General features: G+C 33.5%; 3 protein-coding genes across 4 annotated transcripts; 2 read left to right on the top strand and 1 right to left on the bottom strand.

Moving 5' to 3' along the window:
• Positions 1 to 506: 506 nt before the first annotated feature.
• LOC145107936 (oligouridylate-binding protein 1B-like) lies at positions 507 to 3467 on the top strand. The gene is made up of 12 exons (XM_079044898.1): positions 507 to 737; positions 1258 to 1319; positions 1452 to 1554; positions 1635 to 1711; positions 1792 to 1853; positions 1953 to 2040; positions 2144 to 2219; positions 2330 to 2360; positions 2459 to 2578; positions 2667 to 2752; positions 2852 to 3028; positions 3107 to 3467. The coding sequence occupies exons 1-12, from the start codon at positions 624 to 626 to the stop codon at positions 3374 to 3376; spliced, it is 1266 nt and encodes a 421-aa protein (XP_078901024.1). The 5' UTR covers positions 507 to 623; the 3' UTR covers positions 3377 to 3467.
• Positions 3468 to 3589: 122 nt separating this feature from the next.
• On the bottom strand, positions 3590 to 5344 carry FLU (Tetratricopeptide repeat (TPR)-like superfamily protein). Its single transcript, XM_079044899.1, has 5 exons — positions 5168 to 5344; positions 4687 to 4835; positions 4450 to 4609; positions 4039 to 4359; positions 3590 to 3948 (listed from the first exon to the last, which is right to left on the bottom strand). Exons 1-5 carry the CDS (start codon positions 5241 to 5243, stop codon positions 3746 to 3748), a joined length of 909 nt encoding a protein of 302 aa, XP_078901025.1. The 5' UTR covers positions 5244 to 5344; the 3' UTR covers positions 3590 to 3745.
• A 2880-nt stretch (positions 5345 to 8224) lies between these two features.
• LOC145107935 (nuclear pore complex protein) lies at positions 8225 to 14423 on the top strand. 2 transcript variants are annotated; one of them, XM_079044897.1, is made up of 24 exons: positions 8225 to 8427; positions 8591 to 8919; positions 9077 to 9146; positions 9250 to 9365; positions 9522 to 9553; positions 9645 to 9770; positions 9858 to 10016; positions 10106 to 10198; positions 10443 to 10610; positions 10699 to 10797; positions 10862 to 11046; positions 11136 to 11193; positions 11682 to 11770; positions 11862 to 11993; positions 12076 to 12198; positions 12303 to 12416; positions 12494 to 12682; positions 12753 to 12927; positions 13019 to 13175; positions 13252 to 13454; positions 13529 to 13670; positions 13743 to 13903; positions 14005 to 14124; positions 14218 to 14423. In XM_079044897.1, exons 1-24 carry the CDS (start codon positions 8348 to 8350, stop codon positions 14284 to 14286), a joined length of 3189 nt encoding a protein of 1062 aa, XP_078901023.1. In that variant the 5' UTR covers positions 8225 to 8347; the 3' UTR covers positions 14287 to 14423. The 2 variants fall into 2 exon arrangements, with proteins under 2 accessions (XP_078901023.1, XP_078901022.1); XM_079044896.1 differs by having other exon boundaries at positions 13529 to 13903.
• The last annotated feature ends 3053 nt before the right edge of the window (positions 14424 to 17476 follow it).

Raw genomic sequence — 17476 nt, 5'->3', positions numbered from 1 at the left:
CAGTGCAATTATTATTCATATTCCTTATTGCCAGTTACATTGTTGTTGATATCCTTACCTTATTATATTTGTCATTCACAATCTCCGATATCTCCTTACCATATTTGTCATTCACAATCTCCGATATCTCATCCCAATAAGCCATTCGACTCCACTTCAATGTCATGGTTACAATAAGATGGAGCGCATTCATCCCCATCCTCTTGGGCATACTTAAACCTCCAAAAAGAATGTTCGATTCTTTTTTTTGTTAGATTACATCATACTGTATCTTATTAGTGCTATATTAAAACTTTTGTGTGACGTACAAAAACTCAAACAAACATATCACACTTTGATACCCAAACTTTTGTCTTATTCGTGCTATATTGAAACTTTTGTTAACGTCATGTGTAAAAGAAATTAAAATTTTGATGTACATAACAAATGTGGAGGGGTGAAACGTTAATATAGTCATAGTACAAGGTTAAGTTTGTACTAGTGTCCTGTTCAGGTCTGTTTATTTCTTCTTGGGCTTTCCATTGGTCGTTCTGTTTCTCCCACGCGGAGTATCGAAACCCTAACCCCCCAAATCACTGAATTTTACTCGATCCTGAAGCAGAGCAGATTTGTATTCGTCAATAATGCAACATCAACATCAGAGACTGAAACAGCAACAACAACAACAATCTTTGATGCAGCAAGCTCTCCTTCAACAACAATCTCTTTATCATCCTGGCCTATTGGCTCCACCACAGGTTCGCACCAAACACTGTTTCAGTTTTGTAATTTATCGCCACTTATACACATGCTTCTGACTTCATCCTTCGTCTGTTAATAATGTCATTTGGAGTTTAGGGTTTTCGTTTTTTGTCTGATTATCGATTGATGATGGTCGTTTTAGAGCTTCTGGATAGTTGCGTTTTTAATTTGAGAGAATCAGTGTTTTCTTAGCCTGCTGGCTAGTAAAATATAAAAAGTACTTCTGACTTCATCCTCATGTTGTTCAATTTTTGATTTTGTGATTGATCATGAATTGTTAATGGCCGCTCTTGGAGCTCATTTTAGCTGCGTTTTAATTTTAGCTGGTGAATGCTTGTGACTTCATCTTTTTTGGGAGTTTGGTTTTTGATTTTTGTTCTATCGATGATGCCGAGTTTCTTTTATTAGTTCCATTCTGTTTTGATTGAATCACAGGTCTTTTTGTCTGTTGGCTACTAAAATATCACATTTTGAATCCTCTCGATGAAATTCATTTTTCACCTTTTCATTTTGCAGATTGAACCAATACCAAGTGGAAATTTACCTCCTGGGTTTGATCCAAACACATGCCGCAGTGTGTAAGTAGTTTACATCTGGCTTCTTATTATCCTTTTCATTTTTCCATGTTTGATCATCATGAAAACTTTCTTTTTTTAATAAAAATCCCACTTGGGCCCACTTAATCCTGTTTTATTTTGAGAAAAATGCAGGTATGTGGGAAATATTCATACACAAGTGACTGAACCACTTCTTCAAGAGGTTTTTGCAAGCACTGGTCCCGTTGAAAGCTGCAAACTTATAAGAAAAGACAAAGTACCTATTTTTGACTACTTTCTTGCTGTTTTTTCAAGAAATTATAAATAATATTTATATAATTGTTTTCATATCTGTAGTCATCATATGGATTCATTCACTATTTTGATCGAAGATTTGCTGCACTTGCAATAGTGTCTCTAAATGGAAGGCATTTGTAAGTGGTGTGTTCATAGAGGTATATTCTGCACTGCAATTTCACTTCAAAACATTCCTCTTATCAAATAAGTTTTGCAGGTTTGGACAACCTATCAAAGTTAATTGGGCATATGTCACTGGACAAAGGGAGGACACATCAGGTAGGACTTAATATTAATACCCTTTTTGGAAATAATTTTTATACCCATATTATTTTTTACATTCTTTCCTCATGACATTATCACTTTCTTCCTTTTAAGGTCATTATAACATATTTGTTGGTGATCTTAGCCCCGAGGTTACTGATGCTATGTTGTATGCATGCTTCTCTGTCTATTCTAGCTGTTCGTGAGTACATGTTTTATCTCTCTATACATACATATAATTATACATATATGTACATACATTTATACATATATTTATATATATACTTTTATTTTTCATGTATTAGGGATGCGAGGGTTATGTGGGACCAGAAAACTGGACGTTCAAGAGGTTTTGGGTTTGTTTCTTTTCGAAACCAACAGGTTATATTAATATTCTTTCTAGAACATTCTGGAAGACTATTTGTTATTCGTCTCTTGATGCAAAAAATTATATTTAAGCGAAAAAAAATCTAACGTTATTCCTTTTTTAGGATGCTCAAAGCGCAATAAATGACTTAACTGGTAAGCGTGACACACTGTCACACATGTTCAAATACTATTTTTAGCATTGAGTTTTGATTTAACTTGATTTTAGAACATTTACGTGTTTTTATTTTTAGGGAAATGGCTTGGGAGTAGGCAGATAAGATGTAATTGGGCTACAAAAGGCGCTGGTATTAATGATGAAAGACAAGGTTCAGATTCAAAAAGTGTGGTAGAGCTAACAAATGGATCTTTAGGTATGCAATACTCTAGGCATAATTATAAATTAAAACTATCAAAAGTTGTCATTTTTTTTATGTATATATATTTTGTTTTGTTTTATAGAGGATACTAAAGAGCCAAGTGATAGTGATGCCCCTGAGAATAATCCACAGTACACAACCGTTTATGTTGGCAACCTTGGCCCTGAAGTAAGACCTCTTAATCCTACAATTTATCTGTATATCTATATCTATATCTATATTTGTATAATAATGGAAATGAATAAATTTATTCTTTTTAAAATATAGGTTACACAGCTTGAGCTACATCGACATTTTCATGCCCTAGGTGCTGGGGTGATTGAGGAAGTGCGTGTGCAGCGTGACAAAGGTTTTGGTTTTGTTCGATACAGTAACCACACTGAGGCTGCGCTTGCTATTCAAATGGGAAACACTCGATCTATTCTTTTTGGCAAACAAATCAAGGTACATTTTTTTTTAATTAATAAAATTCATTTTCAATGTTTTATAAAAAAAAATCATAATCTTTTTGGTGTTTGATAGTGTTCATGGGGAAGCAAGCCGACTCCACCAGGAACGAGCTCAAACCCACTTCCACCACCGGGTCCCGCCCCAATGCTTTCAGCTGCTAATTTATTAGCAATGAGCAGGATGGGTGGGGTCCACCACCCCACCCATCTTATGCACCACCACCACCACCCACAAAGACAACATCATCTGGGTATAGGTGGTGGTGGTGGTTCAAGTCAGGCGATGTACGATGGTGGTTTCCAGGGTGTTGCTGCTGCCCAACAACTTATGTATTATCAGTGAGATTATGTGGCGTTTTAACTTTTTTTTTTTTAATATATTTTTTCTTATGTATTGTTTTGTTGAGTTTTATGTGGCAGTTGTTTTCCTTCCACCTTTTTTTTTTTTTTTTTTTTTTTTTTTTTTTTTTTTGGTAGATTGTTATATATTGGTTGAGTATGGATACATAATTACATGTCTGCTTTTTGAATAAAAAAAATATGATAGACAAAAACATCCATAATGTCTTTTTTATAAATCATCAAGAAAACATAAATTTCAAGAAAGTTGCTTGTGGGTAACACCAGTTGGAAACAACCATTAACCATATTACAAGCCTCTACTACAAAACTTCCATACATGATGGTGGTAAAGAAACAGATGAATCAATCATCAATCGGCTTGTAATCTAGCAATGTATTGATCATAGAAAGTTGCTGCTTTTTCTAAGTCACCAAGCTCAGTGTAACAATCAGCTATTGCTCCATACGCTTCTGTGTTCCCTGAGTCCTCACCTTCTCTTTCTGAAATTGATAAAACCATCGAATGGTATTTAATGGCTTCTCGATGCTTTCCTTGCCTCTGCATTGATGCTCCTGAAAAATGAATAAAAAATATATTAAAATTAGGTATAGTTGTCGTTTGTTAAATGTGAAAGAAAAGAGGAAATATTGCAAAAAGGAAACCTAGTCCTCTTGCAGCCTTTTTTTCCTCAATTGGATCTTTAATCTTCTGAGCAAGCTCAAGAGCGGTTTTAAACTCAAAGAACGCATTTTCTGGTTTTTGATTTCTGAGAAAGTTTTTCCCGTTTTTGAGATGAGATATCAACTCTTGCTTTCTTGGATCAACAAAGACTTCATTTTCAGGTATTTTAATGGCAGCAGGAGCATAACTTAAAGCAGGTGCATATGATTCTATCTTTGCTTGTCTTTTTAAGGCTGCATTGATCTGACGAAGCTGTTCATTTAGCCTCTGTAATTCTGCTTTTCTTTGTCTAGCAAGTAATCCTGCAAAAATTTTCACAATTTGAGAATGGTTTTTCTTTATAATTTATAATAATACAATGAATGCATCAATGCAAACTGAATGTTACTTACCTCCAACAGTGGCTCCAATGAGGGCAACAAGTAGTAACACAGGCATGTTCATGTTAAAGATAGACTGTGTTGCATCAGAGGTGTCTGCCATGGCTTCTAAAGGTGTAGCTAATAACAATGCGTTACTGATTCCTACAAACCCCATTCCCATTCCCAATTTCTACCAAATGATGAACATGAAATAATTCAATTAAACCTGTAAATTAGAATTTTTTTGATGGGAATGAACAATCATACCTGGTTTAAACCCAAGGGGCCATAGAATTGTTGACCAGTTTCATTTGTTGTTGATGCTGCACATTGATCTAGCTTCTTTTGCATAGCATTGATGACGAGCGAAACTCCATGGGAGGTTCTGAAGTTTTGGACAAGAGGAACAAGCTTTCCTTCAAAAAGAAGTAGAAACAAGCGATTAAAAAGCTACTTATCGCTTTCATATCATCTAAAAAATCAGAAAATTGTCGATTGAAGTATTGTATGCAGTTTTGAAGCACGAATCGAAGGGCAGGACCCTAAAAACCCATCGAACTAATTGACTTGCAAATTGAAAGGAACTTGATATAACAAAAGTAGATCGCAAACTTCGACATAAAATTGGGGAAATTATGCAGTAAGTAAAAAGATGGGAAGTGTGGAGTCGCTATGATGAAATATAATTTTGCAGAAATGTTGGCAGATAACGATTGTTTAGCAGGGTGTGATCGAAAAGATTCCTGACCGTAGGTTATCCGGTGAGACGGAGTTGAAATTGGTCGGGGAAGAGCACAGGTGGAGCAACCGGCGACCACCGTCATTGTTGTCTGTAGATAAACCAGTTGCGCTTCGACTTAGCAGACACTACGATTTCTGGTTAAGGGATGGGGCGGACGGACGGTGGAGATGAAGCCGGTGTTTGTATATAACCTTTATATTGTTTTAAAATATTCGCTTTTAGTTATAAACAAAATTATTTTAAGAAAGTGAAACATTTTGAAACCTATATTAAATTTTTTATTTTATTTTTTTATTTTTATACCACTTAGCATTGAATTTGTTTAATTTAGCTGTCTAGTGTGTTTCTGATTATCTTCTCTCATCATTAAGAATTTTCGACAACCAAAAATCCTATGGTCATTAAGAGTATTAGGTGTGGGCAACAAGGTGCAACACCAAGTTGTGCCACCTCATATGCCACCTCATATGCCACATAAGCAAGTTGTGTCATAACACCAAGTGGGGAAACGGGCAACAAGATGCAACACCAACGTTTTGAAAATAAATATGTTTTATTTTTTATTTTTATTTTTTCGAAATTGTTTTTTTTTTCTTTTTCGTTTTTTTTTACTTTTTTTTTCTTTTTCGTTTTTTTTTCTTTCCTTTTTGTATTTTTTTTAATCACTAACATAAATATATTTTTTATAAAACATAAAATTTTAAAAACAAAAAAAGGCATAATATTTAAAATCTAAAACTACGATTACAATTAAAGGCATATATTTTTTTCCCTTTTTGGCGTTACACTTCGTTTCCATGGCAACGAGAAGCGGACGACGATATGCAACGAGTTGGGGGGGGGGGCGGTGTTCCCCCCGTTACGACGGCGTCGAGAACGACCACGTCACCCTCGTCGTTTCTCGTTTTGGCCCATACCGATCGCTCTAACAGACTCAAGAAAAAGGCACATTATGAATCTGTTCTTCAACAAGAAATCCAATACATGAACATACACACATCAATCACATCTTGAGTTTTTGAGTTTTTCATCAATTAAAACACATGAACAAACACACACACGTGAGTTTGTTCTTGAACACACACACAATCTAACTTGAACAAAACCACTAAAGATATGTAGAAAAAAGAAAAGATATGAAGGATGTTGGGGTTCATCACAAACAAATTTGTATGTTCATCTCCATCACAAAATCGATTCGTGTTTTTCGATCTTAAAAATAAAAAAACCATAAATGATTTATGTTTTTTTTTATAATTTTTGTTTATGAAAAAAACACATACAAATAAGAAGGTTTGAGAAGAGTTTTTTTTTCGTGAGTTTTGATTAGATTTGAGATGAACATAAGAAAATGAGACTTTGATCGGATATGGGATAAACTATATAAACAGATAAACACACATACACACATCCACTCTTAAAATCTAGATGTTCTTGAACTTGCATATTCATACATGAAGGGTTTTAAACCGACATTTTGAAGACCAGATCCATAGTGTTTTTGAACCTAGATTTATGAGCTATTTTTGAAGTTGGATTTTATGCTTAAACACATGACGAAGATGAATACAATTTTTTTCGAAGGAGACGATCACGAACACGACGATCACGAACACAGACGTATCTTGATTTTCTAAAGGGGCAGACACGATTTTTGAAAACAAACTCAAAACTAGATTTCTTGAGCTTGCATATTGGGACTTGAAATTTGAATGGGGTGGATACGATTTTTCAAGGGGATGAACACGGACACATATATTGATGTTCTTGACCTTGGTTGCTAGAGAATTCATGTATGACTAAAGAAGATGACTAGAGATTCGATGAAGATGCTAGAGACGTCAGAAACCAACAAAGTTTACAATTGTCGGTATTTCAAACACTTTAAACAAGTTCAACAGTAATCACGTACAAAAAAAAATAACGACTAAATGTATACATATGACAAAGTTCATTACTTTTACAAGTCATTAATCCTAAAAATAAATTGAGACAATCCATATTTAAATATTAAAAAGAGTTTAATACAAAAAGCAACAATCTATTTTCATTTAATATTATTCAAGGGAAAATCCTGTTATTTATATAAATAACGGGCCATTTAGGTGCTGTTTGTTTTTTCTGAGGCAAAATGTCTGCAGTCTGCGGACCACATCTGTAGACCTTTACAGTAGAAGATGTGGACCAAACGTCTGCAGTCTGAAAAAAGAAGACTGTTTGTTTTTTTAACATCTGCGGGCTACTAAAATAAACTGAAATCTAAATAAATTGATTTTTTTTAAACTTCAAAGTGTTTTTTTTAATATTTTTATGACTTTGTTATAAATAATTAACAAATCTATATCAACTTTTATGTATTATTGTACAAAAAATAAAAATAAAAATGGTATGAATTAACGTATATATTTGATAAAAACCAACAACTTTGGTTGCAAAGTTATAACTAAACATTATAATTAAGGATCAAAGAATTTGATACATAAATGGATGGAAATAAACATCGATTTTTTCAATTAAATCCATTAAAAACGTAGCATAAATATTTTCTCGAGAAATTGACGATAGTATATTAAATAATGTTTTACAAAATTTAGCAAAAAAATATAAGAATATATTTTGATTTTTTTTCGTATTTATATAAACAACTTCAACGACTATTATTGTAATAAATCTTTATTTATAAATTTGTCAAAAATATCATGTTTGTATCGTCGAACGTTTTTTTTTAAGTTTTGTAATTTTTTTTTCAAATTGTTTATCATTAATAAAGTTGGAAAAAATATAAATTAAAAAAAACTTAAAAAAAATATAGATATATGTGTTTTTTTAGGTTAGAAGATGTCTGAAGATGTTAGAAGACTCTGGTCCACATCTGCGCTAAGAAGAGGGCGCGCATACATTTTTAGGTCTGCAGTCTTCAGAAAAACAAGCAGTTTGTGAAGGTTAATGTCTGCGCGTGGTCTGCACGGCGCAGACAGAAGAGGCCACGCAGATTTACAAAAAAAAAAAAAAACAAACATAACTTAGGGACTAGTTATATAATTTACCCTAAATCATCTATACCTTCTTCTTTCCGCGCTCAAATCTGTATTTCTAGGGTTTAAAGCTACTCATCAAAACCCTCACAAACGCAGATGGTCCATTAGTATTTGTTAACAGAGAAAATTGTAAGTTGGTATCGCTACAATGAATGTCGACATGGATACGTCTCCAAGTTATTTTGATCCTCAAGACTTAAGCCTCAGAGAGCGTTTCCGGCGTTACGGGTATGAATCGGAACATTGAAACTCTTCCCCAAATTGAGCAAATTGGCGTTGTTACTATATTCTTCAAATAAAACTTAGAAAATATTTCATGGCCTCACGTCTTCTTGAGAATTTATCAGTCCTAAGTTGTTTTTTTCACTAACCCATAATTGTGTATGCTCAGAAAAAGGAATTCGCCTTCACCGCACCAAGAGAATTATCAATCGAAGTTCAGTAATGCTGCTCTATATCTTGAAAATATCAAAAAAGAAGTTGACCATTCTGATGGTGATCAATCAGAAGGAATACACGCGAGAACTCAATCTTCATTCAAAAGGAGATCACCCTCAGTAGATAGTCGCGGAATAGCTGAAATGGCTATTGCTAACGATTCAGTTGGTCGATCAAGAACGCATTCCTTAAAAGTTTGCAAGCTTGAGGAAGATGCATCACCGGATAGTGGAGATGCAACATTTCCTTTATTTGCATCTCTTTTTGATGCTGCTCTTCAAGGTAGGCAATTTATATGCTTAACTATGGACGTTACAATTGACATTACAGTCGATGTTTATGATCTATTTTACCTTTCCCCAACATCATTCCACCTTTAGGCTTTATGCACACATATCATGAACCATATAAACACTAATGTTTAATGTATGTATTGCAGGGTTGATGTCCATCCCTGATTTGATATTAAGACTTGAAGGAGCATGCCGCAATGTTTCTGAGTCAATTAAGTATGTGTCATACCCCAAAACAATTTGATATGCTAGTGGAATTTCTATATTTCTTGTTACTTGTTCCTATAAAAAGACTAATATTTCTCTTGTTTATCTACAGCAACAGCTGCACTGAGAGACACAGGATTGTTGAGGACAAATTGATGAGGCAAAAGGCTAGGGTGCTACTTGATGAAGCTGCTTCTTGGTCACTTTTGTGGTATTTATATGGGAAAGGTAACCTTTACCTTATTATTCATTTGGATGTAGGCTGGATTTGTATATAAAATCAATAGCTTTTTATATATATTTAAACAAACCACTGATTATAGTTTTTTACTTTTGGGGTCCCATCAATTTATAGTTTCTTTTCTTCTCTTCCCATTTGTACAGGGAATGAAGAGCTTCCTGAAGATCTTATCCTGGTATCAAGCCTTTATGTTTACTCACTTTGTTTAATTTATCTTAAAACTCAAGTTTTATAATATAGACTTTACTTTGATGTTTTTACTTCAGTTGCCAACAACTTCACATCTGGAGGCTTGCCAATTTGTTGCAGCAGATCATAAAGCTCAATTGTGCCTTAGACTTATCCAATGGCTTGAAGGATTAGCCTCAAAGGCTCTTGATTTGGAGAACAAGGTGATTTGTTGTTAAGACAATTATCACTAAAATATATCAAGTTTTTATTTTTATCTTTTTAAATATCTTTTACATTCTTTTATACAGGTACGTGGCTCTCATGTTGGCACACATCTCCCCACCTCTGGAGTCTGGAATCACACACAAAGATTTTTAAAGAAAGGCTCCTCAAATGACAAAATTGTTCATCACTTGGATTTTGATGCTCCAACACGCCAACATGCTCAACCACTTTCTGATGACAAAGTATTTTTTTTTTTTTTTTCTTCAACTGCTTCCATCTTATGTATCTAATTAACTAGTTTTTATAAATTGTTACTTTTATATCCAAACAGAAACAAGATGAATCTCTTTTGGAAGATGTCTGGGCTCTATTAAGAGCTGGAAGATTGGAAGAAGCATGCCATCTTTGCAGGTCTGCAGGACAGGTATGCATGATATAAATAATATTAATTTGTTTATCATAATTCATAGCATCATACTTCCATTTTGAAAAATCTTTCTGATTATAGCAATGATAAATACAAAGCAATCTTAACTGCTATAATTTGGTAGATTCTTTGTAGTATAAGAAAAAAAATTCAAAGTACAATGAACTTAATAAGAAAAAGCTTGAAAGTAGAATGTTTTATTTCAACAAAATGAAAGTAGGATGCTATTTCTTGCATTTAGTCATGGAGAGCTGCAACCTTGTGCCCATTTGGAGGTTTGGATCATTCTCCTTCCATTGAAGCCCTCATAAGAAATGGAAAGAACAGATCTCTTCAAGCTATGGAATTGGAAAGTGGTGTGAATAATCAGAGACGCCTCTGGAAATGGGCTTCATATTGTGCATCAGAGGTAACATAAGATACTTTCAAAATGTTTAATTAGCTTACTATTTTATCATCCAAAAAACATATTAATTACTGTTTTGTGTTTATTAAAGAAAATCGCAGAGCAAGAGAGTGGGAAATTTGAAACAGCAGTATATGCAGCCAATTGCAGTAATGTGAAACGGGTTTTACCAATTTGTAACGATTGGGAGGTATTGTTGACTTTTTGACTTTTTGACTGTTTGGTGTATTGTATTGAGGTTTGACCAATTTCAGTCTGCCTGTTGGGCGTTGACCAAGTCATGGCTTGATGTTCAAGTTGATTTGGAGTTATCTGGTGAAAGTGAAAGAAGTGAAGATATTACTTCTGAATCACTTCTTGGACCTGAAAATTGGCCACTTCAAGTATTGAATCAACAACCACGTGACCTTTCTGCCCTTCTTCAAAAGCTTCATTCAAGGTAAAAATAAAAAATATGGGATTTTGTTTTTAGTGCAACAAAGATTTTTAATTTTGGAACTTAATTTTTTTTTTTGTTTTGTGATTTAGTGAGTCTGTGCATGAAGCTGTAATTCGAGGGTGTAAGGAGCAACATCGCCAGATTGAGGTTTGCACTTTTTTACTTTTTTTTATTTCATATGAATAGAAATAAGTCAGATAACATGATTTTTTTTTTATTAGAGTAAATTACACAAATGGTCCCTATGGTTTGGGATAATTTGCACGTTTGGTCCCCAACTTATTCTTTTAACACAAAAGGTCCCTATAGTTTGTTTTTGTTGGGCGCTTGGTCCCTGTCTTACCTAAAAAGACTATTTTGCCCTTGGTTTTTTAATTTATGTAAATAATATGGGGTAGGTAAGATAAGATAAGGTAAGGTGGAAGTGAGTTTAGGGATGTGTTTATTTAAATAAATTAAAAAATCAAGGGCAAAATAGTCTTTTTAGGTAAGACAGGAACCAAGCGCGCAACAAAAACAAACTATAGGGACCTTTCGTGTTAAAAAAATAAGTTAGGGACCAAACGTGCAAATTATCCCAAACCATAGGGACCATTTGTGTAATTTACTCTTTTTATTAATTAATTTTGAAACAGATGAGTTTAATGTTGGGGGATATTCCTCGTTTACTTGACCTTATATGGTCATGGATATCCCCATCAGGAGGCGATGAAGATATCTTCAGGTAAATAAATTCATTTCTTTTTTTTTTAATAAAAAATTTGCATTTTTAGATTTTCTTGAAATTGTTTTTGTTTTTTTTTTGTTTCTGGAAGGCCTCATGGTGACCCTCAGATGATCCGTTTTGGGGCACATTTAGTTCTTGTGCTTCGTCATTTACTTGCTGATGAAATGAAAGATGCTTTTAAGGAGAAGACAATGACTCTTGGTGATCTTATTCTTCATATGTGAGTCTTTTTCATCTTAATACTTAAATTTTATTTCTTTTAACTTGTTTGGACTTAACATGGGCAAATATGTAATTTTCAGGTACGCAATGTTTCTTTTTTCAAAACAACACGAGGAGTTGGTTGGAATCTATGCATCTCAGCTTGCACGCCATCGTTGCATTGACCTTTTTGTCCATATGATGGAGTTACGCTTGAATGGCAGGTGAATTTTTATATATTTTAACAAAAATATGTACTTTTATACACCTTTTAATGTTTTTTTTTTTTTTTTTTTTTTTTTTTTTTTTTTTTTTTTTAAATTGGCAGTCTTCATGTGAGATACAAAATCTTTCTTTCTGCTATAGAGTACCTCCCGTTTTCCCCTGGAGATGATTCAAATGCCAGTTTTGAAAAAGGAAGCTTTGAAGAAATTATTGAAAGGTTTCTTTTTAAATCTTTTAAATTTAACTGTTTCCATTTATTACCTTTCTCATTTAAAAAAAAAATAATTTAAACAGAGTTTTATCAAGATCACGAGAAGTAAAAGTTGGAAAATATGACATGTCATCTGACGTGGCAGAGCAATTTCGGTTACATAGTCTTGAAAAAGCCATGGTCATTCAGTGGCTTTGTTTTACCCCACCTTCCACTATTAACAATGCTATAGCTGTTGGCATTAAGCTTCTCATTAGAGCATTAATCCACAGGTAATTAATTATTTTCTTAATTATTAATTATCACATGTTGCTAAACATTTAATATCTCTCTCTTTTTTAGCAACGTGCTATTTCGGGAATTTTCTTTAATTTCTATGTGGAGAGTTCCATCAATGCCTATTGGTGCTCATAAGTTGCTTAGTATACTTGCTGAGCCTTTAAAACATTCATCAGAAGCTTTGTTTTCAACAGAGGACAATGATGTTTCTGATAGTATGAGAGAGTTTGAAGACTGGGTATGCTTCTAGAAGCTTTTACAATTACATAACCTTTTACAAAATCTTATATTAAATAAATAAAAACCTATGTTCATGTTTTATTGAATAGAACGAGTACTACTCCTGTGATGCAACATATCGCAACTGGCTACAAATTGAATTAGAAAATGCCGGAATTGACCCTCAAGACATTTCAAACGAAGAGAAACACAGAGCAAATGTTGTAGCTATGGAAACATTATCTTCATCCATGGCTTTGCTACTAAGTGAGTAAATTATAACAAAAATTACAAAATTACCCCTATCTTTTTGGTGATTCTGAATTTTTACATTTTTGAATAGGAAAAGAAAACCCATGGTTGGTTCCTACTGAGGATGAAGTTTATGAATTTATGGAGCCCACAAACCTTCAACTACAAGCTACAGCTATGCTCTGTTTGCCTTCTGGTGAATGTATGCCTCCAGATGCCTCATTGTGTACAGCTCTCACAAGTGCTCTTTATTCTTCAGTAACTGAACAAGTTGTGTCACATCGCCACTTGCTGGTATGTTTCTTTACCTTTTTTTTATTTTATAAGTTTATTTTCAAATATATATATATATCTTATTTCATGTTCAGGTGAATGTATCTATTTCTACAAAAGATAGTTGCTCCATTGAGGTTTCACTGCAGTGTTCAGCAACAGAGAATGATGGATTTGGGTCGAATAAACTTGCTGATGGTGGCCTTCTTGCTTCCATTGTTGCAGCTGGCATTAAAGGTAAATCAACAATTATAATTATTTTTATAATTTGTAGTGTAGATTTTCAAAAGTATAATGTTAAATTTATAGGTGAGCTGGCGAGATTTCAAGCAGGGGTAACAATGGAAATAATGAGAATAGATGCATGGTATTCTGGTAGTGATGGTTCTGTAGGAAATCCAGCAACATATATCTTGAGGGGTTTATGTCGTAGGTGTTGTATTCCAGAAGTTATTCTTCGATGCATGCAGGTATATACTTTTTTTTTCTTTTTTTTGATAAATAAATTTAAAATGATGACAATTTTTTTTTTCTCATTCGTCTTTTTTATTTTATTTTATAAAAAATGTAGGTTTCTGTTTCACTTATGGAGTCTGGTAATGATACACATGAAATCCATGATGAATTGATTGAATTGGTCGCGGCTCCTGAAACTGGCCTCATTCATTTGTTTAGCCAGAACCAATTACAGGTGATTTTGATTTTGATTTTTTTTTTAATTTTTTTTTTTGTTTTTGTTCTGGGTTATGGTGGTTTGACTTATTGTGTTGTCATTGACTTTCAGGAATTTTTGTTGTTTGAGAGGGAATACTGTTTATGGAAGTTGGAGCTAAATGAGGAACCAGCTGCTTGAGTTTATTTTTGTATTTGTGTATTATTTCATGCGTAAAATGGTTGATATTGTTTTTCATAGCATTTATTGTTATAGAAATGAAATTAGTTTGAATGTGGTGGATGTGTTTTTTGTTTGGAGGAATTTGTTCATTTTAATTGTGTGTATGTATTATTATTCGTTCACGTTAAATCCATTTATTGAATATATTTGCATGCAAATTGTGTAGAGGCTCATGCGTTTTAAATGACTGGTCACTTAAACTCCTTATAAATGAAATGAATGAGGATAAGAAGACGATAACTTTATCAAGTGTTGTATAAGTTGTGACATGGAGAGAATGAAGGAGAGGAAGTCGTTTGATTTGGAGAGAAGGAAAAGCAAATTCTTTTTCTGATGTTTCTGAATTTTTTTAATGAAAATAATTGGATCCAATTGGAATGATAACTTCTTAACTTTCCTTGCAATTTGGAATGATTTGGAGAGCAACGAAGATAATGTTAATTTTCTTTTTATATTTTTCCAACTTAAGAACATAAAATATAATTTTCTTTTCCTTCATTTTCTCTTCTTTTCTCCACTTAATATTTATTTTCTTTGTTAAAACTTGAGAACAAAACGTTACCTCTATGAATCTTTAGGGAGTGTTCTAAATCTTTGTTCTCTTGGATTCTAATGGTCTCATCCATGGACTCTTTTGTCGATCATGAGATCCTGTTAAGAATACACATCATTGGCACAAAGCAGTCATCTTTGGTCATCGTTTCTTGCATGCACTCCATTACGATGAACCAACAAAAGAACATTGTAGACGTCTTAGTAAGCAAAACCACTGTGGTGGAGCAAAATGCCCCAATTCCATCAGCACAGCAACCGGAGGTATTACTAAAAGTCAGTTTGAGTGAATTGGGGGGTAGGTTAAAGCTATGAGGAATCAACACGCCATGTCTATAGCTGAAAATGCTAAGGCAATAACAGACATATATGATAGTAAGATTCTTTATTTCAATGAATTAACTAGTTGATGAGCCACAAAAAGGAGAAGATGTTAACAAGAGAAGGGGAAATAATATAAGGGGAGAAGGAAACAATTACTCATCTCGTCCAACCAAGGTGGAATTTCCTAAGTTGGAGGGGATTAAGTAGATTCATGGTCATACAAAGTGGAATAATTCTTCCAGCAGTACCAGATGCAACTAGAGTCAAGTTAGCATCAATCCATATAGAGGGGATGACATTGTAATGACATCAAGTCTTTATGAAAAACAGAGGTCCATAAGTAACATTATCTTGGTTAAAGTATTCGAAAGTTTTGAAAAAACGATTTTGTCAGTTATTCGACGACCTTATGTTTGAACTAAAAACCTTAGACAATCTTCAACAATTAAGGAGTACTATGATGCTTTTGATGTCATTTTAAACAAATAACATATGCCGTCTGAATATGCTATAAGTTGTTTCATAGTGGGATTGGAAGATGGAATTCAGCTACAAGTTCGAATGTTTAATCCAACCTTGATCCAACAAGCGAATTGCCTTGCAAAATTACAATAAGCCACACTCAAATTTAAGAAGTTCAAATTTGATCCCAAATCGTCTTGCTACCTACACACCATTAGTCAAATCGACACCTCCAAATACAAATGCATTAACAAATTTATGATATAGCCATGGACTCAAACTGTAGAAAGACACAATAATAATAGAGGAACGCTATCACCTACAGAGTTTGGAGATAAGAAGGCGAAAGGGTTGTGCTACTTTTGTGATGAAAGAAATGATCCATGGTCATTGTTGTAAATGCGAAAGTCCCAAATTTTATCACAAAATGGAAGTAGAAGATGAAGTAGTTAACAAAAGTGATTAGATTGCAACTAGAATAGCTATCTACTAAGCAACGAGGGTTTCCAATTATTATGGTAAGAGGAGTTTATAAATATTGATGGATACATGAAGCACTCATAATTTTCTTAATCCAAAATTAGCCTATGAATTAGGGTTTAAGCTTTCAGCATGCCCCTATCAATGATAAGGTTGTTAGAGGGGGATGAATTATATTCGATCAAGTTGTGATGGGGTTTAATCGGAAGATGTAAGTGTTAATCTTTTCAATATATTCCAATGTCATGCCTTAGAAGGATATGATTTGGTTTTGGGGTTGTTAGAGGGGGATGAACTATCTATGATCAAGTTGTGATGGGGTTTAATCGGAAGATGCAAGTGTTAACCTTTTTAATAGATGTCAATGTTATGCCCTAGGAGGATATGATTTGGTTTTGGGAGTTTAGTGGTTTACAACCTTCGACAATATCAAACACAACTATGCTAATAACACTATACAATTTCAAGCTTAAGGGAAAAGAGTTGTGCTTAGAGGGACTGCAAAAAAGAAATAGAAGATATAGGACCTGGAGAAATAGACAAGGCAATACAAAAAGGTAAGATATTTCAATTGTTCTGTTTCTATCTATTCAAGGAGAATACAAAATAAGATCAATATGTCCCTAAATACTAAAACCCAAGAGATTTCCTTGGAGATACAACATTTACTAGAAAAATATGAAGCGGTATTCCTGAAAATTTATACCTACCTCTCCTTATAGGTGCATGTAAGTGTGTAATATCCCTAAAATTTGAATGTTAAGTATTGTATTGAATTTTGATGTAAAAGGATAATTTGGTCTAAAATGACAAAGGTAATGAAATGCAAGTACCAAGAGTTTTGTTAATACCTTGTTATGTGATGAAATGATTCGTTGGAACTGTTATTAGGATTATTCGAATTGAAATTTAGTCATCTAATTATGTAATAAAACTTTTTATGAGTGAAGATGTCAACTTGGTTAAGCACAAATGTAACGAACCGATTTTCAGAGTAAAATTTCATTTTTAAACTAGAATAAACACCCATTTTCTTAAAGATATATTCAAAGCAAAACCATTTGTTCATAAACCATAATCCAGAAATCAAAGTTATAATGTAAGTATCGCGGAATCTCAAATCGTAAAGCTGCTAATGTGTGTACAGTCACGCCTTCACCTTCCCATGATCTGATTAAGTACCTGAAAAACATTTAATCCATAACTGTAAGCCAAAGCATAATGAGTTTTCCAAAATACTATATGCAACCATAAACATACATAACAACGAGTTCGTAACAATGCGGAGTCCTAACAACTCAACCGCTATATTTCAACCTAACAATAACGG

Source organism: Lactuca virosa, chromosome 4 (assembly GCF_052849685.1).
Source record: "Lactuca virosa cultivar CGN04683 chromosome 4, Lactuca_virosa_CGN04683_v6, whole genome shotgun sequence".
In the NCBI taxonomy this organism is placed as follows: domain Eukaryota; kingdom Viridiplantae; phylum Streptophyta; class Magnoliopsida; order Asterales; family Asteraceae; genus Lactuca; species Lactuca virosa.
This window is presented reverse-complemented; position numbering and strand designations above follow the sequence as displayed.

What these genes read in the sequence shown, in the direction of transcription:
- LOC145107936 (XM_079044898.1), top strand. Translation starts at nt 624, where the DNA reads ATGCAACATCAACATCAGAGACTGAAACAGCAACAACAACAACAATCT. An exon ending in AACTTATAAGAAAAGACAAA is followed by an intron (nt 1,555 to 1,634) that starts GTACCTATTTTT and finishes TCATATCTGTAG; the next exon opens with TCATCATATGGATTCATTCA. An exon ending in GCTAACAAATGGATCTTTAG is followed by an intron (nt 2,579 to 2,666) that starts GTATGCAATACT and finishes TTTGTTTTATAG; the next exon opens with AGGATACTAAAGAGCCAAGT.
- FLU (XM_079044899.1), bottom strand. Translation starts at nt 5,243, where the DNA reads ATGACGGTGGTCGCCGGTTGCTCCACCTGTGCTCTTCCCCGACCAATT. An exon ending in GTCTCACCGGATAACCTACG is followed by an intron (nt 4,836 to 5,167) that starts GTCAGGAATCTT and finishes TTCTTTTTGAAG; the next exon opens with GAAAGCTTGTTCCTCTTGTC. An exon ending in GCCCCTTGGGTTTAAACCAG is followed by an intron (nt 4,610 to 4,686) that starts GTATGATTGTTC and finishes ATCATTTGGTAG; the next exon opens with AAATTGGGAATGGGAATGGG.
- LOC145107935 (XM_079044896.1), top strand. Translation starts at nt 8,348, where the DNA reads ATGAATGTCGACATGGATACGTCTCCAAGTTATTTTGATCCTCAAGAC. An exon ending in CTTCAAAAGCTTCATTCAAG is followed by an intron (nt 11,047 to 11,135) that starts GTAAAAATAAAA and finishes TTTGTGATTTAG; the next exon opens with TGAGTCTGTGCATGAAGCTG. An exon ending in TTATTCTTCGATGCATGCAG is followed by an intron (nt 13,904 to 14,004) that starts GTATATACTTTT and finishes TAAAAAATGTAG; the next exon opens with GTTTCTGTTTCACTTATGGA.